The sequence below is a fragment of the Lagenorhynchus albirostris genome, chromosome 2 (genome assembly GCF_949774975.1).
Source record: "Lagenorhynchus albirostris chromosome 2, mLagAlb1.1, whole genome shotgun sequence".
NCBI lineage: Eukaryota > Metazoa > Chordata > Mammalia > Artiodactyla > Delphinidae > Lagenorhynchus > Lagenorhynchus albirostris.
The window spans coordinates 49,060,835-49,088,797 of record NC_083096.1 but is presented as its reverse complement, the minus strand read 5'-3'; the positions used below and the strand labels follow the sequence as shown (position 1 = coordinate 49,088,797).

Here is a 27,963-nt window from a genome sequence, read left to right as displayed (position 1 = left end):
ACTAGTTAGGAATGGGAGTGGCTCCTCTGAAGCATCCTAACTGTTCTACTCTGCATGTATATGAGGCCCAGAGCCTTAGACTTCCATGGAAACCTCTGGTTCCACTTTCTTTAGGTACTTAGGTGGAGTTGGGGAGCCTCAAAACAGGCAAGACTATCTGCAAAACGGACTGGATGGTGTAAATGTACTTTGGACACTTCCTCTTCCCCACATCACGTCCGCACCTCACGACAACCCCAGTCACTAAGCTTAAAGTAGGTTCCCTTTCACCAGGCTCTTCTCCAGCAGCAGAAATGCTACTGAAATGCAAGGTGACCCACTTTAGCAGCTGCTGTGTCCAGAAAAGAATTACTTTGACTTGGCAGCACTGGTGAATCCTCAGAGGGTATAGCTGAAAAATCAATGCCAGATGGCTTGCTGCAAATGCTTCTAGAGGGTACGCTTGTCAGATCGCCCTGGAGAGACATGCTGAGCTAACTTGGAGGTGCCACACAGGCCTGGGGCCTCATTAGATGCAGGAGCCCCTCGTGCACCCCCCGAGCCCAGAGGCATCACTCCTTCCAAAGAGCAGGCTGATGAAAAATGATGGAAGAGTGGGGCAGGCAGAGCAGTCTCCAGAAGGTCTTCTTTATCTCGGGTCTAGCTGGAGGTAGCTGGGGCAATCCTGAACAGACAGGCTTTTCCAGGAGGTGAAGAGGTAGAAAGCAGCAGCCGCATTTTCTGGAAGCAAATCAGTGTAGAAATTGAGCAGCTCTTGGAAGCACAACCTCTTGCCATTTGGGGGACGGGAACACCTATGTTGGTGTTCCTAATCCCAGGAGGGCGGAACACGTGAGCAAGAGGCAGGGCCTGGGAAGGTGACACCGTAAGTGCTGTTGTCCTATGTCAGGTAGTGGCCACGTAGGACCGCACGGAGCTTGTGTGGTTAGGACAGCATTGTCGTAGCAAACGACCTTCCCAAGGAGGCCGTTCAGCCCCAGAGTCTGCGCAGACAGAATCCTCTCCGAGAGGGATGGTTGAGGCGTCTGCTGTGCCTAATATTGAGAAGCTCGGCAGGTATGGTGTTTGCTTGCTGCTCTAGCACCTTATTCGCTCGGTACTTGTCTCCAGAATCTTCACCGTACGTTTATGCACCGGTCCCAGCACCACTGGTGGAGGCCTCTGGGATGCAGTCACTGACTTGAAGGGAGCTTATGTGATTAAGCTCTCCTGCATCTCTCCATTTCTTCTTTTAGAACAAAAATACTGTTTGTACCTTTGGCATGAATTCCAGGATGGCTCGATTCTCCAGCTTGAATGTAAAAGTTAAGGTTGGTAATGTGGCTGACAGGACCTGGACTTCCTCATTAGATTAGGAATGTACTGCCTCGAAAGCTGAGCTTTAGTTTTCCCTCCTCAGAAAGTATAGCCCACATCCTGTCAGCAGAGCAGGGCATCGCCCTCTGGGGCTTGGAGGGGGTTGCTGTGTCTAAGCCCGTGTACTGAATCTCCCAGTGGGCCTTTCCTCCACCGGCTGGGCCTGGCTGACCAGGGCATCCTGCCTGTGCAGCAGGGGCAGAGCCTCTGCTCAGTGGGGCTCCTCTTGTTTCTGGGGGGTGAGGTGATGCTGTTTCTCTGCCTAGAGCCTTCCTTTACTGGGCAAAAATGCTCTGGAGAGCTGACCCAGGAACCCCACACGGACAGTGAGCCCACCAGAGTGATTATCTCACAGCCCCTTCTGAGATCCTGACAGGCTCAAGAGATGCAGGTGCAGATGGGGTCCTAGGTGGCAAGGGCACTGCAGTGCTTCACAGTCACTTAAAGAGAATTGTCACAAGCAGGGGGATCAGAGGGACTTCCCCAGCCATGCTGAGACAAGCAGAGAGACGCTGTACCCTCCTCACCAGGGGTGAACCTACTCAGGAGCTGTACATCTCAGCCACAAATCCCTCTCCAAATGCAAGCCCACGGTATGACTTTTGGGAGCCCTAGGCACTCTTGCCTTTGTGGGCTCCTTCCTCCACAAACAAAGTTAAAAATTATATTTTATGACCATGCTGGCTTAAAGGTGAATATATTAATATTACATCTGAGAATGTTTTCTTTGATTTAAAAGTGCATTTATTTATTCTCTTTTGACATTAAAAGAACCTAACACGTTTTCGTGGGCCCTGGAAGAATCGTGGCTCCCACGTACTGCGGCTCTTGGGCCTAGTGATAAGATGGCCTTGTGTGCATATGGGTTCCAGAAAACAGGATGACTGACAATGCCTCAGTATTCCTCAGAGCAGCCCTTTCAAGCATAGCATCTGCTCAGATCTCAAAGCAGGCAGACCCACTTGCTTCGCAGTAGTTCTTTTAAAAAAAATTCTCCTGGAGGAGCACCCATTGGGAAATGCTGGAGTCAGGAGTGGTGGCAGGTGTGCAGTCCCCCACTGCCCACTGCATCCCAGGGCAGGGTAAACACCTAGTGAACACCTAGTGTCAGGCTCCAGGAAGGCCCCCAGAGCTTGCACTGTGGCACTCTTCAGCTGCCTGACTTAAGAAGTACTCACCCCACTCCTTGGTGTGAATCGGGACCTAGGGTACAATGCAGTATGACACAGCAGGACCTTGGCTCTAGCTTTATTCCACCGGCTCAGCAATCACGGTTGGGTGAGCACCAGCCCCTCTCCTGGTGTGACCAGAGGCCTGGGGTTCAAGATTTGAGGTTGTAGTGATCTGACATGGCACAGGTGAGTGAGTGCCTTAAGCTCTCAGCCCTAGCTGGTTGCCACGGAGCTTTGCAGGGAATCAGTCTTGGACAATTTAACTCTGACCTCTCATTCTATCCCGTGACCCCCAAGGGTAGCCGCTATACATCATAGTCCATGCCATCTGCGATCCAGATCATTCCAACCCATCAGGGCTATGAGACTAGTCAGTGGCTTGGCTATCGCGGCAGCCAGGGAGGGGGATGATTAGGAATGGCCAGTGACACCCTCAGAGCCCAGGCGAACACATGTTCACCTGAGTCAGACAGGCAAGACCATTTATCCATACAGAAAGCACAGCCTGGAAGAACACACTGTCCAGTCCAGTCAATGCCATGTATAGTTAGAGAAATCAACCAGTTCAGTGGCTGCTCTCCCCACTGGTTGGCATGTTTTAACAGTAGTTGTTAAACACGGATGTTTTCGTCCTGCTAGTGTCTGAACACTTTTCCTTTTAATTGCATACCACATCTGTCTTTCTGTTGCAGCTGTGAATTTGGTGAGGAAGGAACTCACATTAAAGCAGCCTTTTTGAGAGCATTGGCATCCTTCCTCCAGAAGCATCCAATTAGAGGAAGGATTAGTAAATCAACCAATCACTCACATACATTTCGTTTATAAGAAGTTGGAGTGTCAAGACAGGCTTGAACAAAATGTGCTAGGAACAGGGTATAGTTAGGGAAGCCTTTGTAGGCGCTCTGAGGACTGAAAGCAGTAACGTAACACATAAAGTATGCCGGCATAGATAACTGTCTACATGGGTGCTCTTCTCGGTAATTGGAAAGAAGTAGCAGGTCTCTAAAATCCAGGCCCCTGTCTCCAGACAGCACTTGACCATTAGCATGGTCAATGTCTAGTTCTATTTTCGTGGCTCCGTGAGGGAGAAAAAATTCCTGCACCTTGCCTTTCCCAGCTGTTCAGGTGCTGGTCAGCCCAGGAACTGGTCTTGTGTGGCCTCTCCTTTATAGAAACGAGGAGGGGTCACGTGGTCATGGCAGTCCCTTCCAGCCCTGACATCGTCCGAGTCTCTGATGACGAATGGCATGGGTATTCAGAGGAGGAGACACCATCAAGATGTATATTAGTCAGGGTTCTCCAGAGAAAGAATCAGCACGATGTGTGTTTATATATGGAGAGAAAAATTTATTTAAAAAAATTGGCTCATGGTATCATGGAAGCTTTAAAGTCCAAAGTCGGTGGGGTAGGCTGTCAGGCTTGAGACCCAGGCAAGAGTTGCAGCTCAAATCCAAAGGCAGTCAGCTGGCAGAATTCCTTCTTGCTCAGAGGAGATCAGTCTTTGTTCTATTAAGACCTTCAACTGATTGGATGAGGCCCATCAAACCATGGAGGGTGATCAGCGTTATTTGAAGTCCACCAGTTTAAATATTAATCTTATCCAAAAAAAATCTTCACAAAAACATCAAGAATAGTGTTTGATCAAGTATAATAATGTTTGACCATGGCCCAGCCCAGCTGACACATCAAATTAACCACCACACATGGTCTCTGTACACAGGTAAGATTTAATACCTAGGAACCAAATGCAGTCAGGTTAAGAAGAAACATTCCAGGAGACAGGGGCAGGAGGGTTGCATGAGGTAGATGGGGTGGAGGCCTTACAGGTGGGTGGTGGGGGACAGAGCTGGAGAGGAAGGCAGAGAGGAATGTGGAGGGCCTGTATTTTTACCCTGAAGACTGTGAACTTGATCCTGTGTCCCCCTTGAGAGATGGTGTGATGAAGCTTTGCTCCAGGAGGACCAATGAATAAGAGGCCACTGCAGGGGTCCAACGTGAGTGACAAAGAAGTGAGAAATGTCAGAAATGATGTGAATCCCAGCCACTCAGCAGTAGATGGGTGGGGAGGTGCTGCTGCGAAAGGAAGGGAGGAGCCTTGTCTCTACTTAGGTGGTCTCTGATGGGAAATGACCTGTAGGCCTGGGTCCTTTTGCACAGGGGTCTGAACCTCAGGTTGCCTGGCTCTAAGAGGCCCAGTGTGAGATTTGTGCAAGTATTTTCTTGAGCTGAGCAGGACTTGACCACCAGCCACAGTGTCTCCCAGACCAAAGGTTGAGGTCTCTTCTTAGCACAGTAATTGTCATCACAGCTTTTCGGGGCAAGCGTGTATGTGAGGGCCTGGGGAGGGGCAGGTACAGGAGGGGGTGTTGGAACAGACAAGATGGAGAGACCAAGAAGAAACACCAGTGTCACTCTGTCTAAATTTTGTCCAAGCAAGATGATTAGGATCCCTGAGTAGATACTTTTGAGAGCAGGAATGTTTAGGAACACTGACTGCAGGTCCTACACAGTCTCCATGGAGACTTGAAGTATGCTCTTCCCATTAAACCTTTATAAAAAATACAGCATTGCCACAATTCATCACAATTCACCAGATGCCCATGATGGCCAGGCTCACTTCTCCTAACACACACACACACACACACACACACACACACACACACACACACACGCACGAGGACTTCGGTATCATCCTTCTGTACAATCCTGAGTTTAACAGTGTTTCATCTTAACTCAGGCTGAGCCAGGCAGCAGAGGGAGAGCCAAACGTGCAGACGGTTGTGTTCACTTTGCTTAGCGCTGTGTTCAGGAGCAGGATGCACCTGTAAGCTGCTCTGCTTTGCTGCCCGACTCCGGAGGAGCCTGACTGGGGGCAACTTTGGGTTGTGGTTCCACTGAGCACAGTGGGAGACTGTACCCCAGGGTGGAGCGGGGCTGGTGGGTGCCCAGCGGGGAGTCTGTACCTTCCTCCCCTCTTTCTGCCCGTGACCTGTCTCCTCCCGCCTCCCCATCAGAGATGGGTGGAAAAGCCCAGCCTTGGACCCAAGGATGACCCTTGCCTGCAGAGACAACCTCCAGAACGGGAACACGAGTGACTCCTCCAGCGGGGAGTCCAGCAGCGGGCAGTGGCCGAAGCGGGCCGCCTCGCCGTCCCACGTCCGCTTTGAGGATGAATCAGCCCGCGACGCCGAGTCCCGCTACCTCGAGCGGCTGCAGCAGCGTCAGCGCCAGGTGCTGAGCACCACGCTGCAGCCGGCGGACCAGGGCCCCCTGCGCTCCAAGCCCGACCTCGCCGACTACGTCCACGGGGGCAGCCGGCGCCAGGACGCGGGCGCAGGGTCTCTCCACCCGCTGCTGGGCGGGCTGGAGCCCCGGGGCCTTCCCGCGCCGCCGCCTGCTCAGGGCAGCGAAAGGAGGTGCCGAGCCTGCGGCCACAGCATCGCCCCCGACCCGAGGGTCCTCCGGGAGCGCGAAGCCGCCTGCGGGGTGGAGGGAGCGTTGGTGCAGCCCCGCAGCCCTCGGGGCCTGGGCGGCCCCCTCCGGCTCTTCCCTGCCGAGCCCAGACTCCACACCGAGTGGATCCGGGAGACGCACATCGGGAGCCACGCGCGCCCCGAGGAGGTAGACTCGGCCCTGGACAGCACGGACACCTCCGACAGCTGCAGGACCGACAGTGAGGAGGCCGGGACCTCCCAGCCCAGTAGGGTCCGCGGCAGCAGCCCCCGTCTGCGGGCCTCCAGGCCTCGGGGAGGCCACAGGTGGTTCCAAAAGGCTGAAATGGGGCCGCTCCGGAGCCCCCAGGCCCCGCACTACCTGCCTGGGCTGGAGCTAGTGGAGGTGTTGGATGAGGTGACAGAAGGCATGGGACAGACGCCTGAGGGGACTTTGCTCCCCAGAGAAGATGCTTTCTCTAAGCCTCTTGTCCAGGACTCTAAGAGGGTTTCCCTGGGGTCCCAGCCTGGACCAGGGCTGGAAAATCACTGGGCTCAGCCCGTGGATTCCCGGACAGCCTATGCCATCGCCTCTTCCGTGAAGGTGGGCTCCTCGGGGCCAGGCAGACAAGCCCAGGTTGTGGACAGCCAAGAGTCTCTGGGAACTGACTCCCCGAATCAGAGCCACACAGAGCCCTCTGCCCCCCACCAGGCCCAGCAGCCAACCGCTTCCCTCTCCCCCGAAGGCTGGGTGCCGACCCCTCCCTCTTCAAAGAAAACCACCTCCCCTGTGTCTCACAGGAAGGCAGCCCTGGCTGGACTTCGCAGGCCGGGTGACCAGGGAGAGCCTATGGACACCTCCGTGCCTTCTTCCAGAAGCGTAGTTCCCAGGGCCTGTGAGCTCACCCGGCCGCAGCCCCAGCCCCGCAGCCCCTGTGTCACGCACCCCCTGCGGGCCCCGTCCACCGGTCACTGCAACAACAGCACGCCCCAGGGGCTGCAGGAGCCCTGGGGAGGAGCCATCCTCGCGGGCAGTGGGGAGAAGGGCACCTACAGCCAGAAGCCTGCAATACCGCCGGAGGACCACAGAGATGGTAAGGGATTCCCCTGGGGCTAGGGCGGCCCTAGACCAGAGGCCACAGGCTGGGTCTGTGGCCCACCAGGCACTCCGAGTCTTCACTTACTGTTCATCTTCATAGATGACACACCCAGGCACCGTTCCTATAGCAGCCCCGAGGAGCCCCCAGAGCCGCGGTGAATGTTGGGGAAGCTGGCGGGGTCCGTGGGCTGGTACAGGATTCCACATCAGCCTGGAGGCGGATTAGCCAGCTCACCCTGGGGTCGGCGGTAGTGGGAGCCCTGAGGTGTGTACAGGAGCTCCAAGCTCTGTGGCTGCCAGAGGCCTGGGCTTTAAGGGAATTTTGCTACCAACAGAGCAGGAAGAAGCAGCAGCTCCAGGATTTACTAAGAGCAGCAAACGCCAAATAATCACACGGCTAAGGTCCTTCTGCTTGAAGGTCGTCCTTTCATTCATTCACTCATTCATTCAGTATTGACTGAACACCTGCTACAGGCCAGGTGCCATCCTAGGCCCTGTGGGGGATGCATAAATGAAGTAATTCAGCAGGAATCCAGCCCTCGAGGCCTCCTCCATGTGGCGAAGCAGACGGGCCGTCTGGGTGCCCAGTGGGCAGAGCTCCTACAAACAGTGCTGGGGTCGTTCTCTGGTGCCCGAGCCCTCCTAGATCCCCGAGCCTGCTGGGCAAGCTGTTAGGTTTCAGCAGCAAAGGCTGCTGAAAGATAGAGGGTATCGCCTCTGCCCTTGGAAGGGGTCCTCATATCATGGGCAAATCCTGAGCATTGGCGGCCCTTGGGCTGTGATCCCCGATGTTGTGATCTGTGGTGAGCAGCTCAGCCGCTCACTCTTAGGCAGAGATAACAGGCCCGACGTACACAGCCTTGCCTTCCCGTGCCCGCGCCTCTGGCAGCCCTGGGGCTGTGATGGCTCGGGGGGTAGGGGGGGAACCAGGGCTTGGAAACAGAGTGGAGGAGAAGAGGGCAGAGAGGCGACAGGCCTCACTGACCTTATTGCGCATGTGGATGCCAAGCGCCCCCCTGCCCTGCCCCGGTGTGCCGGCCACACGCTCCGCTACATGCGGGGAGCAAACACTCTCCCTCTCCCTCCCTTGCTCACACGAACCTTGAGGAAGCAGGCCCCACCCTGAGCTCCCGCCTGCCCTGTGCTGAGGTGTGGTTTTCTTCTGTCGGGCGGGCTCTAGGCTGGCTGCTGGCTGCCCCTACCCACTTCCTACGGGGCGTTTATTCTGAGAGATGCAGACCTTTCTGGGCAGCCTGGCCTTCACCTGCTCGAGACCTGGAGCAGAGGGCCAGGTGAGGCTCCTCCTCTCATTAGCCAGGAGGTCCTGGGCTCCTCCTCTGTAACCTGAGAAGAATGATAGGACCCATCTAGGAACCCATGAAATAGTCTCTGTAGGGCATTTAACTCATTGTCTAGAACTTCACACGTGCTCCAAAAACGGTGGCTATCGTTTAGCTGTTAGATGTCACAGCCAGCAAGGTTGCGGCTTTTGTCCCAGGAATACAAAATCCGCCTCCCCACCCCAACTATCTCTTGATACAGGAGGGACACGGCTTATCACAAGCAGCCCTTCATTTCACAGATGTTTATTTCTCATCTGCTGTGCACGAGGTGCTGTGCTGGGGGTGATGAGGTTCAGCAGGAAATAATACCCCTCCCTGCTTGGCATGTGTCTCACCACTGCCTCCACTGCTCTCGTGGGGCTCCCACTTCTCTCCATCTTCCTCTGGCTCTCCTGCCTTTGTCATTGGGTTGGGAACGTCTGCCCCCTGCCCCCTGCCCATGACCCATGGGGATGGATCAGTGACACAGGAGGGATGCTGTGGCTGTTGCAGGAGGACTCCAGGGCTGTCTCGCCTCAGCAGCTGTTGGCACCATCAGCTCCATGGGCATCACCTTCTCCCCGGCCTCAGAGGAGACAGAGTCCGGCCAGGAACCAGAGGGCGGCCTGCAGAGGACAGAGCCAAGTTCTGTAGGGCATGTGTCATCCCGGTGAGTGACAGGAGCAACAGCCCTGATGCAGGAGGTGGGGGATTGGGGCGCTGGGTGGGGAAGGAGACCCCCTGGAGTGGCAGCGTGATAAGCTGACTACTCCCCATCCTCGGGGGACTCCTAGACTAGGTGCAAGCGTGGCACCCCAGCACTCCTTTGCCAGCCCCGTTCAGTCTAGTGTATGTGGTTATTCGCTCGTACTTTCATTGAATGCTCTGAAGCTCCAGGCACTGTGCTAGGCACAGCTGTGCAGACAGTCCCAGCCCTCGAGGTGCACCCAGGATGGGCTCTCCGTCTGAGAGGACTTGCTCCTGACTCTGGGCTGGGAAACAGCCCGGCACTCATGTTTCCATGCTCTCCTCCAGCACTGAGGGTCTGAGTCCTTGCTCTGGGGCCTCAGAGCCTTGGTGAGCTGGTCCTCTGGCCGGGCCTTCTCTTCTCCACTACGCACCATTCCTGGTGACATGTAGCCCAAGGCTTCACATGTCACTGAAGCCAGATCTCCAGCCCCGTGTGCTCCCCAGAACTCCAGAGTCGTGTATCCAGCTCCCCCGACATCTCCGCTGGGATGCCTGAAAGGCCTAGTGGAAGTCTCAATCACTCTCGACAAAAGCTGCTTCCCCGGGTCCTCCTCCCGGCAAACACACAGCACATGGCCATCCACACAGGTAGCTCCTGCAGCCACCTGGACGGCATTTCTCCTGGTCTCGGTGCATTCCTTCTTCCTGTACAAATCTAATGGTCCCTACCTGCTCTCTGCCTTCCCTCTCGCCCCTGCAGTTCCTTCTCCATACCGCAGTCCAAGGTATCTTTTTAAAACCTTAATTAAATAGTGTCATTTCTCCTGCTGAAACCCCCCAATGGTTTTTCCTCTCATTTGGAGTAGAATTCAAACCCCTTACCTTGGCTAATAGCACTCAGTGTAATCCGGCCTCGGCCCACCTGTCTGACCCCATCTGACCCCTCTTTCCCCCCTTGCTCATTATGTTGGAAGTCCTGTGGACCTGGCCCCATTATGTCCTTGAACCCACCACACAGAGCCTCTTCCTGCCCAGAGCTGTGATTCCAGCTGTTCCCTTGCCCTGGAATTCTCACCTCCGGGCTCGACAGGACTGGCTCCTTGCTGCCGTTCAGCCCTCGGTTTAAATGTCATCTTCTCAGAGAGGCCTTCCCCGGCCACCGTGTCACTCTCCGCTTCACCCTGTTGATCGGTTGCTGGTGGGTTTTCTCCTCTGTTTACTACTCTGTTGTTTGTAAGCTCCCGAGAGTAAGGGTCTTGCCTGTCATGTTTATCACATACCCCAGTGATCTGCCAAGAAGAGGCCTAGAAGAGGTTCTGAAGAAATACTGGATGGACGGACGATTGAGTGAACCCACAGTTGAGTGTGACACCAGGGGTCTTGTCTGAGCTTCTCCCTAAAGTCTACCCAAGCAGAGCATCCTTCAGAAAACCGCGCGGCCTTCCTTTCTGCAGCCGGGCTGTCACTTCGTCAGTGAGGCAGTGGTGTGGGCCCATCTGGGGCACACAGGATGGGCCCTTGCCTCCTCCGGCCCTCTCCCACCCACCTCATGTCCATCTTTGCGTTTCAGAGCATTGCCAGGGGTCAGTGTGGGACCCAGCCTGCCCTCAGCTGCCCCTTCTGACAAGAACAAGAAAAGCAGCGGCAGCATCTCCTCCACCCTGGGGCTGAAAAAGTTCTTCTTGGCCCTGACAAGTCCGGGCACAAGGCCCAAGCTGGGCAAGTCCCGCAGCTACAGTGTGGAGCAGCTGCAGCCCCCTGCGCCCAGCCCGGCTTCACACACCAGCGCCCCCAAAATGAAGAGAGCCCCATCGTTACAATCCCTGCATCCGGTGAGTCCCAAGGGCCCAGCCGAGGGGTGTGTGAGGCCAGTGGGGGTGTAGCCACCATTGGAATGAAAGGTGGAAGGAGGAAAGAAGTGCTGCGGGTGCTGCCCAAGGAGTCCCAGGTAGAGAAGGGGAAGCTACTGGCGTTCCCACAGTCCATCCGTGAGCCATGGATTCCCTGGACACAGTGGGAGTGGGCAGCACCCAAGCTTCTGTCCTTCCACCCCACTGCCCGAGCCTGGGCTCACCCTAGACCCCCGCCCTCACTCTGCCACCTCTGCCCCGTCCTGGTGTCGACTGCCTGATCGTTTTGGAACCTTTTCCATGGCCACAGCCACTCTTTAGTCTAGCACAGATCACTTCCCACCTGGATCACCTCAGCGGCCTCCTGGCGAGCATCCCTGCCCCGTCTTTCTCCATGTGGTTTTCAGAGCGGTCCTTCTAGTGTGCAAATCTGGCCTTGCCACCCCCTCGTTGAACACCTGCTGTTGGTCCCTTATCACCCCCAGGATAAAGTTCAGGTCACTCGACATTGCCAAAGGGTTTCTGTGATCTGACTGCGTTCATCTCATCACTCTTCTAACACTTGACCCCATTTATCCTTGACTTTGCAGTTCTGTAATCAGGCCACACAGTCTGACTTTGACCCTTCACCGGAAATGCTTTTCTCTACCTGCTAATGTCTGCTCCTCCATCAACACTGAAGGCACTGCCTTCTCCAGGAAGCCACTTCCAGTCCCTCCTTGGGCTGAGCTGGGCACCTCTGCTCTGTCTTCCCTTCTCATCCTGTGCTTCCCTCCTTCACGGGACTTGTCACATAGTATTTTAACTTTTGTCTGTGTCCCCTCAGTGGAATGTGATTCCCTGCGGAGACACTACTTGATCTTTGTATTCCAAATATTTAGTATGATGATTAGTATGGTAGACATACTCAATACACAGTGAATGAATGAGTGAGTGAGTGAGTGAATGCGGGGCAGCCTGCTAAAGTCCCCCCTCCCACGTGCTAGAGGATAAACCAACAGCAAACCAACAGTAGCACCTAACTCTCAGCTATGTCTCTGGAAGTGCTGTTCTAATCCAGGTGTTTCCAGGTATTATGTCTATTCTTCTCTTTGCTGCTCCCTCCCCTGGGCAGAACGAAGCAGGCGATTGCAGTTTGGGGCACTGGAGCCTTTCATTTTTCAGGCTGAAGCAGGGAAGAGAACGCAGGCTGAATGAAAATTCCATTGGTTGTCTTGCACCCCGTACAGAATAAATATTTGCTGGATGAATGAATGGAAGACAAACAAAAGCAAAGCCATCTCAAGCTGGGGACAAAAGCCTAGAGTGGCATTGTGCTCCAGGAATTTGCTGCTTTTCTCATGAAGTTAGATTTGTCCCCAGTGTGTCTGAGCCGTGGTGCCAGGATGTATGGCCATCAAAGCTTCAATCTCTGTAAGCCCAAGGGAAATGACAGCCCATTAGTGTAGGAGAGGGGTTATGGGCAATGTAAGCCAAGTGGGCAAAGTCAGGAAGTAAGCTGGCCAAGAAAGAGTGGGAGCAAGTGCCAGGAGGACTGCGCAGCAGAAAGAATTGTTCAAGAACTGAAAAAAGAACATGAAAGAAGACTCCATCTCAGCCTGGTATATTCATGACACATCTCAGGGTGAACACCTTCCTGTTAGACTGTTGTATTGACAGGTGTGTGTGGTGAGAGGGTGGATGGCTGCTGCCCTGGCTTGGTTTTCCTTTTGCCCTTCTGAGTGGGCAGTGAGCACCTTCGCCACGTGGGCTGCTCCCACATCCTCTAGTGGCTATGGCTCTTTGACCTTTGCACCTGCATCTGGAAGGCTCCTCCCTTCTCCCCTCCCCCGTTTCCCTGGGGAATGCCTGCTTATCTTTCCATTCTGAGTTGACTTCTCCCAGAAGGCCCTCCGGAGCCCTGAGGCAAGGTCAGGGCCCCCTCTTAAGCTTCTTGATAATACATCTTCCTGAGAGCACGGATTTCCAGTGTGATAAATAATGTGTGCGGTATTTGTTTAAAAGTCGGCCTCTTCCTGCCTCCCACCCCCACCCTTGGAATAGCCTCCTCACTGGGTCAGTTTCTAGAACACAGATCTGACCTTGTAACACTTCTGATTAACATCACTCAGTGGCTCCTCACCAGGTCAAATAAGGTCCTTCCGGGTGTGGCCGCTTGGCTCCAGCCTATCTCCCATCACCTCTGCAGCCCAGCCACCTAGACCATGAGTATGTTCCAGAACATCCGTGCTTTCTCCCATCTCTCTCTGCATCTTCTATTTCTTCTGCCTGGAACACCCCACCTCCGTCTTCACCTGGAGAGCTCATGCTTCAGGCCCCGCCCAGGCATCAGCTCCTCCAGTGCCCTGGAGCCTCCTGAGCTGAGTCTGTCTCTGCTTGCCTGCACAGCGTTGTCTGTGCTTCTAGCCTCACACTTACAACGTGCATTTAGGGCTTTTGACCTGTCCATGCTCACCTCACCCCCACCATGGTGTGAACTCCTTGAGGGACTTTCGTCTTGTCCATCTTTCTAATGCACAGCGTTTTAAGGTGCATACTTGATAAAATTTTTAACATCAGCAATCATAAAAGGGATACTAAAGAATCACAAACTAAGATTTTAATTCTACAATTGTGTTTATTATTCTGTGATTGATTTCACCCTTTTTTCATAATCAAGGAAAAAATTAGATTTTCTTAATAAGTGAGATAATTAGCATTACCCTATTCAGTTTTTATTTCAGCCCCCAATTTTTTTTACTTTGAAGCTTCAAAACGCCTACATAGGCCCATCTCCTTAAGTAAGTTATGGTTATTCCTGTTAAGCACTTTGAAGTAATGACAAAAGCTTATGCCATTACTTTCTTAGCAGGCTCTCAGGTTCATGGTTGGGGTCCCCTCTCTGTCAAGCCCTTGCCAGGTGGCTTTTCTCACCTGCAATATTGGGCCTTTCCCACTAGGTGTCACCCTCTCGCCAACGTTGGAAAGCTGCCTCTTTTCAGAACCTCCATTCTCTGCTGAGTGGCAAGGTGGACCGGTCCAACCTCTACCTGGTAGGGGAGCCAGGGCATCACAATGCAGCTGACAGGTAAGAGTGGGCAAGTGGTTTAGAGCGTAAACCCAGGGCATGGACAGTGGAGTTATATGCTTCCTGCCTTAGCAGCACGGCCCGAGGGGGGGGGGGTCCCTTTAAAAGAGAAAGTGAGGCTGACTACCTGTGCCTCAGTTGCCTCAGGGGTCTTGGAGCCCATTCCTCAGTGCCCTTGTCCTGTGCAACTGGACAGGAGTTGGGGTTTCTGTAGAGTTGGAAGGTTTGATTCCTCCGTCCCTCTACATTTTGAAATCAGAATGTTCAGGGAGCTTCCTTAGCCCAGCTAAAGATCTTACTGAAGATCCAGAGACATGGCCCCCAAAGAGGCCCTCGCCCTGTGACCCTGCCTAGAGAAATCCACCCTCTCTGATAAGACCTGCTAGGCTAGCTGCTCTCACCCGGGGCTCCATGGAGGAACTTCAGGGGGTCCATTAACTCCTGGAAGTTTTATGTAAAATTAAAGCTTTCAGCAGATTCTCAAGAGCGATCTCTGCACCTAAAAAGGTTAACAACCACTGCTCTTGGGGGAGGGGCTTCTGGGTCTGCAGCGGGCTCTGCGGAGCCTCAGACGGCTGTGGGAACCCGCCAGGCTCAGCCCTGGCTCGTGGCATCCACCATCTTTCAGCCAGGGAGGGGCTGGGCCCCAGTGCTGGCTCTCTTTGCCCTCACTCGCCTCCGGCCCCTCATAGGCCAGCCAAGGCACTGCCCCGGCCCTCCCTCAGCGTGGAGGACGTGAGTGCCCCGGGCCTGGCTCGCGCTGTGGGCCGCATGGTGGAGGTGTTCCCGGACGGCACGAGCCAGCTGCAGCTACAGCGCTCCCCGGAGGGCACTTTCGGCTTCTGTGTGGCCTCTGGGAATGGACGCCGGGACTCAGGTAGGCCCGCCCCGCCCCCCCCCTTTTCTGGCTCCACAGCCCTGGGGCCTTGGCAAACCACTGCAGTGCCTTCTGGCTGTGGTCGTTTTCGTCTCCTGTCTTTGGCTGAACAATGAGTGAGCTCTGGACTCAGAGAGCCTCTCAGAGAAAGGACTGGAATTCTCCCCTCAAGGGGGTAGAGATGGCAGGCTTGCTCCGCTGTCCCTCTGTCCATCCTGAAATCAGAATCTTAATGCCATCTTGTCACTGGAGAGCCTGAGGGAGGTGGTTCGTGCTGGCTGCTTCTCCGGATCCCTTGGGTGTGGCTGGTGTGTTTAACTGGTTCCCTTCCTCTAGCTGTGGAGTATGTCTGGGCACGTGGACCGAGGACCGTGCCTGCCTGTCTGTGCGTCCAGGCCCCTCCCTCAGGGCTGGCTCCAGGCCCCTGGCTGGGCGGCCTGCTAGGTCTTGATTCATTACTGGCAGGACCAGGGAGGGGCTCTGAACATCCTTCTGCACTCTGGCCAGCTCTCAGCCCTGCCCCATGAATCTTTCAGGGCAAAGTGACTTCCCCAGGCCTTTCCCCAAGGTCTGTGGGTCAGAATCCATCACAGGGCAAGGGATCTTGACATATGTTTCTCAGATGAGATGAGGAAGGAAGGAAGACAGACGTGCAGGAGTGGGAAGGAGAGGAGAGTGAAGAGGAAGAAAGGGAGAGACAGACGCAGAAAGACACGCGCAAAGCTGCCCTGGCTGGGCTGTGCCGCGGAGGGTTTAGTCCTCTGCTTTGATCTCCGAGGTCAAGATGATTTAGCTGGCTGAAATCTGCTGCTGCCAGACTTGCAGGACACAGCGAGTTCTTGCTTATGTTCCACCAGTTCTTTTTCAACAATATACGTGAGCACCTCCTAGGTGGTTGTAGATACTGGGGATAGAGCAGTAAATGGAACAGACAAAATCCTCATCCTCAGGAGTGCATGTTCTCATGAGGGAGCTAGACTGTATCTACAAATATATATATATATATATATATATATACACACACACACACACACACACACGTTTATTTATATTTTTATATATTTTATATATACATATAATGTGTTATATGTATGTCAGATGGCGAAGAGTACTAAGAAACAAACACAAATAAAGCAGGATAAGGCCCAAGGGCAGTGAGTATGGGAGTACCGGTGGGGCAGCTTTTCTGAGAAGAGACCCCTGAGCAGACAGACAGTGGAGTGAAGTGAGGGTGGGTGATGTGGTGTCTGGGGAAGTGCGTTCCAGGCAGAGGGAACAGCCAGTGCGAGGCCCTGAGGGCTGGGAATGAGCTTGGCCTGTGGGAGGAACTGCAAGGAGGTCAAGCTGGACAGAGGGGTGAAGGGGAGAGACTGAGCTGAGGGCAGAAAGGTGGGGAGACAGCTGAGCCCAGAAATGGGGGAGAGAGACTGAGCTAAGGGCAGAAGGGGCTTTCTTGCCAGTGAGACAGGAGCCACCAGGCACTTGGAGCAGGGACTGACGTGCTCTGATTGAACACTTCAACAGGCTCACTGGCTGCTGTGTTGAGAACAGACCCTAGTGGGGTGATGGTGGAGCCAGGGAGACCAGTTTTAGGGCTATTTCAACAGTCCAGGGAAGACATGGTGGTGGCGGCTTAGACTGGGGTGGCTGTGGAGGTGGTGAGAAGTGGCCGTGGTCTGGTTGACTTGAAGGTAGTTCTGACCGTTGGCTGATGGAGTTTACATGAGTGCGAGAGGAAGGGAGGATGAGTTTCTCCCCACTCTGGCCCTCAGGAGGGCGCCTGTCTCTCCTCACAGGGAGATGGCCGTTGTGAGCATATGTTGACCATTGCAAAGTGCTCCACGGCCTGTTAGCCACTCTGCCCGTTCCTCCAGCTTCCTCTCTCCTTCGGTGAGGGAGACAGGCTCTCCCAGAGAGGCAGCATGCAGGCATAGCTGGACGACAGCGTGGTTTGTACTCCAGCGCCTCCGCTGGCTGTGTGACCTTGAGCAGGTTACTTACCCACTCTGAGCCTCGGGTCTCTAATTTCTAAAATGAAGCTAATGAAACCCTACCTGGAAGAGTCATAAGGAGCATTCAGTGAGGTATATGGGAAAGTGCCTGGCCCATTTCTTCCCCTCCCTCTTCAGAAAAAGAATGTGTATTGCGGGAGTAGAACTCCAGACGGGGGCAGACATGATCTGCGTCATCTGTCAATGTGAGATCATACCCAACTGGCCATTCTACTATGACCCCCATCCTCCCCAAAAGTCCCTTTAGGCCCCTTTGCAGGCAGTGGGACCCCCTCCCCCCATCCCCTGTCATAGACTGCTGATGGGCAGGGGTCTTTAATGACCAAGAGCTTCCTGGGCTCTGGCCGGGCCCGCTCCCCAGGATGCCCCTCACCTAGTTGGTGCAGGCTCTTCCCTGTCCTGCCCAGCTGGTGCCCTGCTTCTGCCGCTGCAGTTGGCTGCTGGATGTCACGCAGAGCTCCCCTCACACATGGAACATGACTGGTGCTGGGCCTCCTTGCCACAGGCCATGCTCCAGCAGCCAAGGGTCACTTCTCCTGGGCCTCAGAGGGGCCATGAGCTGGGGCGGGTTTGCATTCCTCACTAAAACATCAAGATGCTGGTGTTACTTGCTGGCTATCACATCTGATTCTGTACAGGCATGTGAGAACAGCAGGCTTCGCCTTCTGCTTCTAATTGAGTACAACACAGAGATCATACATCCTTAACAAAGGCCATTTCCAGCAGACGGTAAATGCCTACGATAGCAGTCTTTCTGTCATATTTGTGTCGTGACTTTCAGTTGTGAAACCTACCCCAGGCATGACAGCAGTGTCTGGGCCTCCAGCTGTGTTCTTTTGGGTTTTCTCATCACTCCCGACTGGCATGTTCTGCGGTACAGCAGCCGTTTCTGCCGGCTCCACCCCTGCCCTCCTTACCTGCCTCTCCCCATGCCACCAACATGCACACAGGGCAGACAAGCTGTTAAAAGAACCCAGAAAAAAGAGGGAAAGGATAGGGCACGGGCTGAGAGAAAAGCCCTGTGCAGCCAAGATGGCCGACAGACCTTGTCAGGAGGGAGCCGGCCTTGCTGGAAGGGCTCAGCCCTGCCAAGAAGCACTGAGAGGCCGTTCCGCAGGTCAGACCAGGGAGAGGGAGTATGTCAACAGATCGGATTTGCGACAGCCAGAGCTGCAAACCTTCAGGTGCCTCAGAGGAGGTTTCAATGCACTTTCAAACCCGAATTGCGGAGGGTGGGCTCTGAAAAGCTTGACTTCTATTGGGGCCAGAATCTCCTGCGGGGCTGAGCGGACCAGAAGATGACCTTCCACTCATCCAAGACATCTTAAAAGGCTTCCAGCTGGAGACTGGGGGACCAGACGAGATGCTCTTTCAGGTCCCTTCTAAGGAAGCTGATTTTAGGAAGAGGAAGCAGGGAGTCAGGGATGGGCAGCTGCTTAATGTTTCTAATCAGCCAGCCAAGTCCAGGCTGGGGAGCAGCGAGGGTGCTTAAGGCAACGCTAACCTGAGTGAGTCCTGCAGGGGCTGTCGCGGCATAGGGTCCCCACCCTGCAGTCCTCCTGCGGAAGGGCCTGAGCTCTGCACACCTGTGCTCACTCAGTGCGTCCGGGTGGAGGGCACCCAACTTTCCCTGGAAGAGCCTGTGCTCCCTTACTGTCAGGTGGAAGCAGCTGACGGAGAGTTTGTAAGGTTTTCAGCAGAAGTTGAGGCAAGAGGGGCTCCCTCAGCTGGACCGTCCTGCACTGTGTAGCGAGGGAGCCCAGCGCAGCTCGAGGCTTCCAGAACCTTCCAGAGCCTGCTCCACTGAGTTCCTCGAATTGAACCCCAGGAAAGGAGAAGCAGGTTCTTCCCAGGCTCACCCTACCTTAAAGACCCAGGGAATGGTCCCAGCCAGGTGGGGCCTCTTGAGGTCACTGAGGGGAGAGAGTATGTGTGAAGAAGGGAAAAGTGAGCCACGATGACTTTAAACACGCGGCCAGAATTTCTATGTTTCCTGGGCTTTTGCCCAGAAGCCTCTGAATCCTAAGTAAGGAACCGTATCCGAGGAAGACTGAGGCCAGGGCTAGTCCCAGACAATCCTGTGAAGCAAACCAGGTTTGGATTCGACCTCAGCCACGTTCGCTACTCCAGTGATACCATCCACCCCCCAGCTACTTGAGGGCAGCAGCTGGGTCTTATTTGTGAATCCCACCTAGCAGGGTGCCAGGCATGTAGTAGGTCTTTGTCTCAATTTTTCAACATTTTCCTCCCTATTTTACAATCAAAGCTTATCCCAGAAAAAGATAAGATTAGCTCATTCACACTGGGGTATACATGAATAATAACAGCTTAAAGCATCATTTGTATTAGGAGGATTTTAAAAGAAGAGACAGAGAAATGAAGTTATACCATGGAGGTGGGCACACTATCTATTTATAAGGCCAGTTGCGGTTGTGAAGTGGAACAATGAGGGAGAGTGTGTGTGCGTGTGTGCGTGTGTGTGTGTAGTGCCCTGTATGAGCACCTGCCTCCCCTCCACCCCAAACAGCATCCACCTGGGCCTTCCACAGAGCTGCATGTCCTTGATTTGGATTGCCTGTGTCAGTTCTCCTGTTCTCCTTTGCAGGGCTCTACGTGCAGGAGATGGCTGATGAGAGGACGGCCAAGCTGTACTCGGGGCTGCTGGGAGTGGGGGATGAGATCCTCGAGGTGAACGGGGCCAAGGTTGCAGGGCTGGGCTTGGCTCACATTAGGGAGCTCCTGGCCCACTCGGAAAGCTTGTCGATCCGTGTGCTGAGGCAGAGGCCTGTCCCACGGTGACCCAGAGGTGCCTTTGCCCTCACCGTCACCCCCTTGGAAACTCTGAGCCGCCCCAGGGGTGGCTGGGAATGCACTACATAAAGCTGCTTTGTCTACTGAAAATGAACATGGTGGCTCGTAACCCCTTGGGCCTCGGCAGGCCTTCTGTGACTGACCACTTTAGCAGAGGGAAGGAGCCTGTTTGTGTATGTTGTTTGAGGATGTTAATTTATGCAGAACCGGGAAAAAGATATGGGTCTTCCGCCCTGACCAGGCCTGAGGTGTTGTCAACGTCTTCCTGCACCTTTGTTGGCAGGGGGAGGAGAGAGATTCAGTGGGTCCTTCGGTTGGTCCCTGAGCATCGCCTTACCCCCAGGTCCCATCCCACACTGTCAAGGGCTCCCCCAGCCCCTCCCACTCCAGAGCCAAAGAAAGTACTAGGCCATATTGGCCTTGAGCCCGCCTTTTTCAGTCTCATTTCTCCCAGCTCCCATTCGACACCTTTGCTTTTTTTTCCAGAAATGGACAAAGTGTCCTGGAGTAACAGCCTTATAGCCATTGACCATATATTCCAAACCCAAAATTAGCACATGTGGTCTGGTGGGAGAACATCTGGGAGATGTTATCTGGTAGTCAGAATATTAGGAAGTTCTGGGAAATCTTTGTGATATAAGGTTGAAGGAACAAAATGAAACCGAGACCAATTTCAGGGAAGTGCAGCTGTGGCCAGTGGGACCGGCCAGACCAGCCCTGCCCCCCACCACAGCCTGGCCATGAGGACCTCTGTCTTCCTTCTCCTGTGACCTTGGACACGGGCTGCAGCTGGTGCCAAGCTGTCCCCAGCCACAAGCTCTCTGCCCAGACTCCCTGAGGGCAGCTGTAGGTGGGCCGCTGGCAGGGAGATGGCAGGGCACGAGCAGCGGGATGGGCTGTCCTGCCTGGGCGCGTCCACTGCCCAAAGGGTTGGGACTCTCTGGGAGTAGGTGGCTGTGTGTCAGTCTTAAATTATTAAAGAACAACGCTGAAACTTACCCTACTCTGAATTGCTAAATTCTGGGCTGGATGCTCACTTGACCTTCACTAGCCTGGCAGGGGCCTGGGGTGGAGGAGGGGGAGGGGAGGGGGAGGGAGGAAACAAGCACAGCAGTGAGCAGTGTTGGCATGCCAGAGGGGGAGGGCTGGGGAGGCCCCTGGGGTTGGGGTGACGCCAGGGTTAAGGCGGAAGCCTGCAGAGACCATCCTTTGGCTGGTGGAGGAGCCTTGGGCAAGGTGCATTTCGGAGCAGGAGACAGAATGGAGCTAAGGGGCCTCGGATAGGAGCAGTGGGGATGGGGGGGGCTTGGAGTGGGCAGCCCAGGGCTTTTTTACAACTGGCTGGGTGCAGGCTGTGCTGAAAACACAACAGAATCAGGTTAGAGTGAGTGTTGCTGCACCTCTCAGCAGGCAAGGTCGCTGAAGGAGACACGTGGCCTGAGAGAAAGAGGATGGGGGAAGGGGTCAGGCAATCCTGTGGAGTGTGTGTGCAGTGAGTGTTCTCCCCTCCTCGGGCCTTATCAGCAGGAGCCAGTTAAAACCCCTCTTTACTGTCCCTGGAGGGTGGGGGGAAAGCATGGCTCCCAGAGCCCCCCAGCACTGCAGGACGGGGAGGCTGGGCTGGCCTGGGGTGGGATGAAGGGGGGTTGGGGAGGCTCTAGCAGGTGAGCAGGGGGACCAATGGAACAAGTGCTTGGGCCTTCAGGATGTGAAGAGGGTGCTGGGACACCTCAGAGAGCAGCCTGGGGCCCCCAAAGCATAGAAATAGTCCCACAGCAGAAACTACAGGAGTGGGGAAACCCTAGTGGCTCCCGTACCCCAGCTTGTGGCCTTGTGGTCATAAAACTTTGGGGAAATTTCATGTTGAAAAATGCTTCTGGGGCAAAAATCACCTCTGTTTTCTCTGTCTGGTGAGGATGACGATACCGATACCCTGCCTCAGCTGAGAAGAAATGGAAGCGGGGGTGGGGTGCTAGGGCTGGGACTGGGCAGGGAAAGGTCTCTAGGGGGTACTGAGCAGCTGCATCTGTTACATCCCAGGTGGGGGGTCAGGCTCTTGACACATCTTATTTTGTCCTTAAAATAGTCCAGCCTGGGATGTCCCATTTATTGTCTTCATTTACACAGATGGAGAACCAAGTTTAGCAGCAACAGAGGCCATTCAGACCCGCACTCTGACTCAGCGCCCACTCTTCCTACTGCAGCTCGCTCCCCCCATGCCAGCAAAGGCTGGATGCAGCTCGCTCCCCCCATGCCAGAAAAGGCTGGATGGGGGGGAGGGAGGGAGGCACTCTGAGCTGTGTGTGAAGTAGACCTTCCTTGCTCTAATTCCACAGAGGCAGAAGGCCCTCCTTCCTGGGGTAAGATGCTGGGCCCCGACTTGTGCGGGTGGGAGGGGGCTTTGGGTTCTCCAGCCTCCTGTGTGACCTTCCCCATCTGCTCTGCCTGGGGAACTACTGACCTAGAAAGCTGTGTCCAGCCCTGCGTCATCCGCGCCTCCCACAGGACCATCAGAACGCTCTTACTTAGAGCCTCGTGTTAACTAGGTGCCAGGCCACATGCCAGGCAGGAGCTCAGAGATGAGAAAGACGGGCTCTACCTTACCAGGCCAGAGGCTAGGGGCAGATCAAGCATTCCCACCTGGCCTGGTGGGAAGTGAGAGGAAGCACCGAGTTAGCCCCGGTGGCGAGCCTAAGTGGTTAGCGGAGAGGGGCGGGGCGGGAGACGTGGGGGGGCGGGGGAAGGCAGGCTTACGCAGTGGGAGGAAGTGCGTCCACGCTGGGTTTTGTAAAACGAGGAGGAACTCACAGGAAGGTAAGGGGAAGGACGCCCAGACACGGAAAATAAACAGCATGTGTAAAGGTATGGACTTCTCCCTTGTCGGCTCTCTGCCCCTCCGGTGGCAGTGTAATGGTACGCTACGTGTCCAGACCTCGCTTCGCACAGGTAGGCACCTGACACTGCAACAACACGGTACAGAAAGTGGCACCAACTTTAACCTCAGGCGTGACGTCAAATCCTTAGGATGACGGGAGCGGGGTGGGGTGGGGTGGGATGGCAAGTTCCGAAGCCTCCAGCCGAAACCGCGGGCCCGGTGCTCGCCAGGCAGGCCTGGGAGGCCAGGGCGCCCCGACGCTGATTGGTTTTCTGTTTTTTGTTTGTTTGTTTTCAGGGGCGCCTCTTCTCGGTGGCGGAGGGGCAGGTGGGAGGCGAGAGCGCGTCTCCTTGGCAGGGTGCGGCCGGGTGCCCCCGGCGTGGGGACCGAGGTGTGTCGCGGGACAGCGACCAGGGGGCGACTGTGCGGGCTACTACCCGGCGCCCACCGCGCCCTCCCCGCGAGGCTACTTTGTTCCTCGGGTGTCGCGGGCAAGTCGGGTCGGCCGGGTGGGGCTCTGCGCCGGCCGCACCCTTCCCGCCCCTCCGCTGACCCGGAGGCCCCCACCGCGCCGGCAGGAGGCTGGGGCGGGTCTGCGCTCCAGGCCGCCTGCCTCGGTCCGCGTCTCCGCGCCTCCGGCCGCTCGTCTTGGGGCCAGGGATGCGCCCGGACGCTGCCCCGTTGGGGACGTCCAGCCGGGCGCAGGCGCGCTCACAGCCGCAGGAGGGTTGGAGCCTGGAGTTTGACGGGGCCGGGTTGTTGGGGGTTTTACGCGCCCCACACCCCGCACACCCAGGACACTTGGCTCGGCGCCCGGGGCCGGGGGGAAGACGACCCTCAGTTTAGCCTCGAGGAACGCACCGTTGGGGGCGGGGGCGGGGGAGAGAGGGCAGCCTGGAGTTGCACGGAGCGCGCGCCCGGCTCTAAGAAGGCGGTGGTGGCGGCGCGCCGAGCGCGGCCTGGGGGACGAGCTGGAGCCGGCGGGAGGGGCAGTGAGGCGACGCAGGGGCGGGCACGCGTGGCGGGGTGCAGTAATGGGGACCTGGTGCGCGCAGTGCCCCGAGGGCCGTCGCGTGGAGGAACAGCAGGCACCGCTCGAATTTTGGAAATCAAGTTGAACCTGGGAATTCAGGGACGCGCAGGCGCTGTGCCGTCTCCCACCCTGCTCTGCCTGCTCAAGTATTCCAGAGCTCTGCTGGGGACATAATGGTCACAATCCTGAATGCTTACGGCGACGCTGCGAGGGAGGGACTACTTATCTCCGTGTTACGAACTAGGAGTCCGAAACTCCGGGGTTAAATTACTCATCCAAGGTGTGATCCAAGGTCACACAGCAAGTAATTAGCGGAGGGAGGATTTGAACCCGGCCCTCTGCAACTCCCCGCCTGCGTCCATTAACCTTCCTGGGACCCTGTGGGGCTCACCTCCGTCGGTGAGCAGCTCGCGAGGCCCGGCTCCGCAGTGACCTTCACCATGACGGTGTGGGGGGCTTGGCTCGGGTTTTGCTTCAGGGAAATGGAGCTGGCACTCCCACCTCCCCGCGGGGGGAGAGGAGTAGGGCGGGCAAATCATTTTACAGAAGTGTTTCCTTAACTGCAGGCACAACCACTAGTGGGTCACAAAATCTATCTTTTAAAGAAAGACCAACATTAAAAAATAACAGCTTCCTTGCACAAGGCAAGGGTAGGTTTTGTGTGGGAAGCGCTTCTTTCAGACGTGTGTCCTCTGTTGTAATCTGAAGTGTGTTCTGGCCATGCTCTGAGGGTGGCATAGAACAGGCCCTGGGGCTGAGGCCGGGAGGCTGGCCCCTCCATTCTGTCCTCAGGGCCCAGCGCTGCCCAACTTGGAAGCTGATGAAACCTGGCCTGGCGGCTGGCGTGAATGCACCTGGCCCCTGCGTGGGGGGGGGGGGGGAGGGAAGAGGCCTCCTTGCTCCTACATCCCTGTCATCTAGAGGAGGCCTCTGCCCTGGGGGTGGAATGCAGTGACTGGACTGGACTTCCTGGTCCTCCAAGCTGGCCTCTGGCAGCAGAAGTCCCACGTGAACATTTATTGGTTTGAGCTTCAGTTGTTGGTTTCTTGGTTCCACCACACCCCAACTCCACGCATGCATTCATTCATCCACACATTCATTTAGCTTATTTGTGTGCCTTTGTTGGAGCTATCTTCCCCTTGTCTACCCACCGACCCCAGACAGCCTTCAAAAATGTCAGAGGTGCCTGCCCTGGGAAGCATTCCCTGACACTGATGCTGAAAACGTGTGCACCAGTGCCGAATGGAATCTCGGAGACAGAGTTTTGAGTGAAGTAGAAAAGAACAGCTTTATTGCTTTGCCAGGCAAAGGGGGACACGGCAGGCTCGTGCCTTGAAAACTGTGTGTCCCAATCCGGGAGGATTTGGTGAGGAGTTTTATAGCAGTGGTTCAAGGGTGGGGTTGCTGATAAGATTAGGGTGTGTGCAGGGCCTGCACCCCTTTAATCTGGTCTCAGGTAATCTCCTGGTTCCTTTAATTTGGCCTCAGGGCGTCTTCCCTGGAATGAAGAATGCCAACATCTTCCATTTGTTAGGCTTTTAGTTCTGTAAAGAACTCAAAGATATTGTTATGTGTATCCCCTGAGGCAGAACCAGGACCTGCCCCAAGGCTGCACTATTGTTTCTTGGCCGTTCCTCCCTTGTCTCTGCATCCCCTCCCCTCTCTGATTAGCAGCTGTTCGAATCTGCCCTTTGGAACTCAAGGGAAGGTCATGGAGGCTGGAGTCTGTTCCCTACAAACAAGAAATGGGGGACAGAAAGGCTTCTGTGCCCAGGAGCCCCACAGGGTCCTGCTCAGTTTCAACACCTGCATGCTGTGGCCCCCTCCCCTTAGCTCCCGTAGAATCTGGTACCAAGGGCTCTTCATTGTGGTTCTTTTCCCATAGAACTGCTTGTTTATCCTCTACCAAACTTAGCTGGCAACAATTGGACTTCCCTGGCTAATCTGCCCAACCTATTTCCCACCCCAAGTCTCCAGGCTGCCTCCAGGGCTATTGCAAAGGCTGGGCTGTCACCTGGTCCCCTTCCTTCCCTCCCTCCCCATCATCCTCTCTGAGTTTTCCTTTTCCTATAGAGCCAGAGCACCTGCTTAGAAATGGCAACAGCCTTCCTTGGCAGGCAGCTCTGCCCAGCTCTCTTAGGCTGCGGGTTTGGCTAGGTCGGAGTGCTGGGCCCCGAGGAAGGGGCTGCTGGGACTGGCTCTGACACTCTGCCCACGGCGCCAGGGTTTAACAGCTGTCCTGCCAGGCCTGGAGGGTATCCGGGCTCTCCTGTGGATGCTGGGCTGCCTGCTGGGCCCGCCTTTGTCTTGTCCTTCTGCAATCTGGACTCAGGCCCCAACTCACAGTGTGAAGCTGCCCTTATGGGTCTGGCCAGATGCCGGGTACTGGGGAGAGGCCTGCCCTGCCCTTGCGATGCCCATATACCCAGGGTGGAGGCAGCTACAGCTGTGCAGAGACAAACCCGTGTGCCAAGGGCTACAATGGGAGCCCCAGGCAGGAGGCCCCATTGCACCTGGTGAGCAGAAAGGCTTCCCAGGAGAGCCAGCCCCAGGCTCACTAGCCTCCCTCCAGCTCGGTGTTATCTCAGGAACAAGGAATGCTGGCAGCCACGGGAGCTCACAGCAGCCTTCAGATGCCACAACTTTCTCATCCTGTGCTCCCCAGACTGTCTCCAGGCTTTTCTGAGTTTATATAATGTTTGCCTCACTTATTTTTTGCACATTTCCAGCCAAATAAACAAGAGCTCCAGAAAATTTCATCAGCAAGGCTGAACCGCTTGATTGAGGTCCTTGATCAGATTTCTTGAACTCTGCAGTAGGCTTGTAGGGTTCGAGTTATGGTCTAGTCCAAGGTGGCTGGTGTCCATCATCATCTTCGGCACTTCTAGTTCAATGCTTTCATCCGCTGCTAACTTGTACTGCAGGTTATTTGATCCCTCTTCCTCTCCTCGGCTTTACTCTACCGTTTCTCTGGTTAGAACAATGGCTTGCTGAAAGAAATATCTGCTTGCCACCCCTGAAACCTGGATGGTGACTTTTCAGGGAGGCTGCATAATGGTCCAGTCAGACCTGGGTTCCCATTCTGACTCTACCATTCACTGATTGTAACCGTGGGCAAATTCCTGAATTGCTCCATGCCCTAGTTTTCAGGTACAAAATGGGCCTCAACAGTATTTCCCTTGGGACTTCCCTGGTGGCGCTGGGGTTAAGAATCCGCCTGCCAATGCAGGGGACACGGGTTCGAGCCCTGGTCTGGGAAGATCCCACATGCCCGCAGAGCGACGAAGCCCATGTGCCACAACCACTGAGCCTGCGCTCTAGGGCCTGCGAGCCACAACTGAGCCCATGTGCCACAACTGCTGACGCCCTACGCGCCTACAGCCCATGCTCTGCAACCAAGAGAAGCCACTGCAATGAGAAGCCCCTGCTCGCCGCAACTAGAGAAAGCCCGCGCGCACAGCAACGAAGACCCAAGGCAGCCAAAAATAAATAAGTAAACTTATAAAATCCAAACCCCAAAAAAGAGTGTTTCCCTCTGGAGTTGTGAGAATAAACAAAAAAGTGTTTTAACTTCCTCAACGTGTCCCTAAGGCCTTGGCCAAAGACCTGCTGGCACATCAGATTCTCATCAAGTATTGGCCAGAAGTATTAGCTACTAATGAGATACAAAGATTGAGAAATTTGCTCCTGGAAGAGTTGAGGACCCTCCCAAAGGCCGGCCAGTCCCGTGAGCTTTTGTGAATGGACATGAAGTATTTAACGGTGTCCCTGAGGGAGGACGGAGAATGGGAGGGAGGAAGCGGCAGTGCAGAGGTCAGGGAGGCTGGCCTTGCGAGTACATGTCCAAGTCCAAGGCGGCTTCTGGAGCCCATCGCTCCCTCCCTGAGAGGTAGTGGCGCGGACGTCTGTGCTTAGGCTCTGCCTGCACCAAACAGGAGCCACCGCTGCGTTCTGGCTGTCGGCATCCTGGAGTGGGGGCCCTGTTCCCAGACAACTGACACCCCGATGTTCCAGGGATGGGGGCGCACTGACTTGGAACGTGTCCTCTTGGACAGTGAAAACATTGTGATGGCACGCATGGGTCTTCCCGTCCTGTGAGTTCCGTTTTTGCCTCGGGCCTCGGCCTCGTCTTTTAGCACTTCCAACAAGAGTTCTGTGTAAGACTCGCAGCCAGTGGGACCTTGGGAACAACAGCACTCTTGCTGAGCCGTGGGCATGCGCTTCTCCCCTTGTCCACGCCACGTGGTCCACGTTGGCCCCTGGGGTACAGGGAGGTGATCGGCTTTTATCAGGAGATACATGGAACCACTTCCTCCTCCTGAAATAGTCACCGTTACCTCTCAAAATAAGCACTCACTCCTCTGTCGA

The 27,963-nt window shown here is 55.3% G+C and overlaps 2 protein-coding genes across 6 annotated transcripts in view; one reads left to right on the top strand and one right to left on the bottom strand.

Annotated features, from left to right (window-relative positions):
* Positions 1-20,685, top strand: part of KIAA1614 (KIAA1614 ortholog) — a 36,490-nt gene extending 15,805 nt beyond the window's left edge. For all 4 annotated transcript variants that reach the window (XM_060132090.1, XM_060132067.1, XM_060132080.1 and 1 more), the window contains 6 exons: positions 5,543-7,053; positions 8,894-9,050; positions 10,641-10,902; positions 13,860-13,987; positions 14,680-14,864; positions 19,482-20,685. In XM_060132090.1, coding sequence (XP_059988073.1) covers positions 5,543-7,053; positions 8,894-9,050; positions 10,641-10,902; positions 13,860-13,987; positions 14,680-14,864; positions 19,482-19,675 — 2,437 coding nt within the window. In that variant the 3' untranslated portion in view covers positions 19,676-20,685. The remainder of the gene's footprint in view (positions 1-5,542; positions 7,054-8,893; positions 9,051-10,640; positions 10,903-13,859; positions 13,988-14,679; positions 14,865-19,481) is intronic.
* The window catches only part of STX6 (syntaxin 6), a 97,866-nt gene that overhangs the window by 24,182 nt on the left and 45,721 nt on the right, over positions 1-27,963 (bottom strand). The window contains exon 7 of one of the 2 annotated variants that reach the window (XM_060132141.1): positions 27,634-27,854. The exons of the other annotated variant lie outside the window; for it this stretch is intronic. Coding sequence (XP_059988124.1) covers positions 27,728-27,854 — 127 coding nt within the window. The 3' untranslated portion in view covers positions 27,634-27,727. Of the gene's footprint in view, positions 1-27,633; positions 27,855-27,963 lie in introns of those variants that run through there. 2 annotated transcript variants of the gene reach the window in all.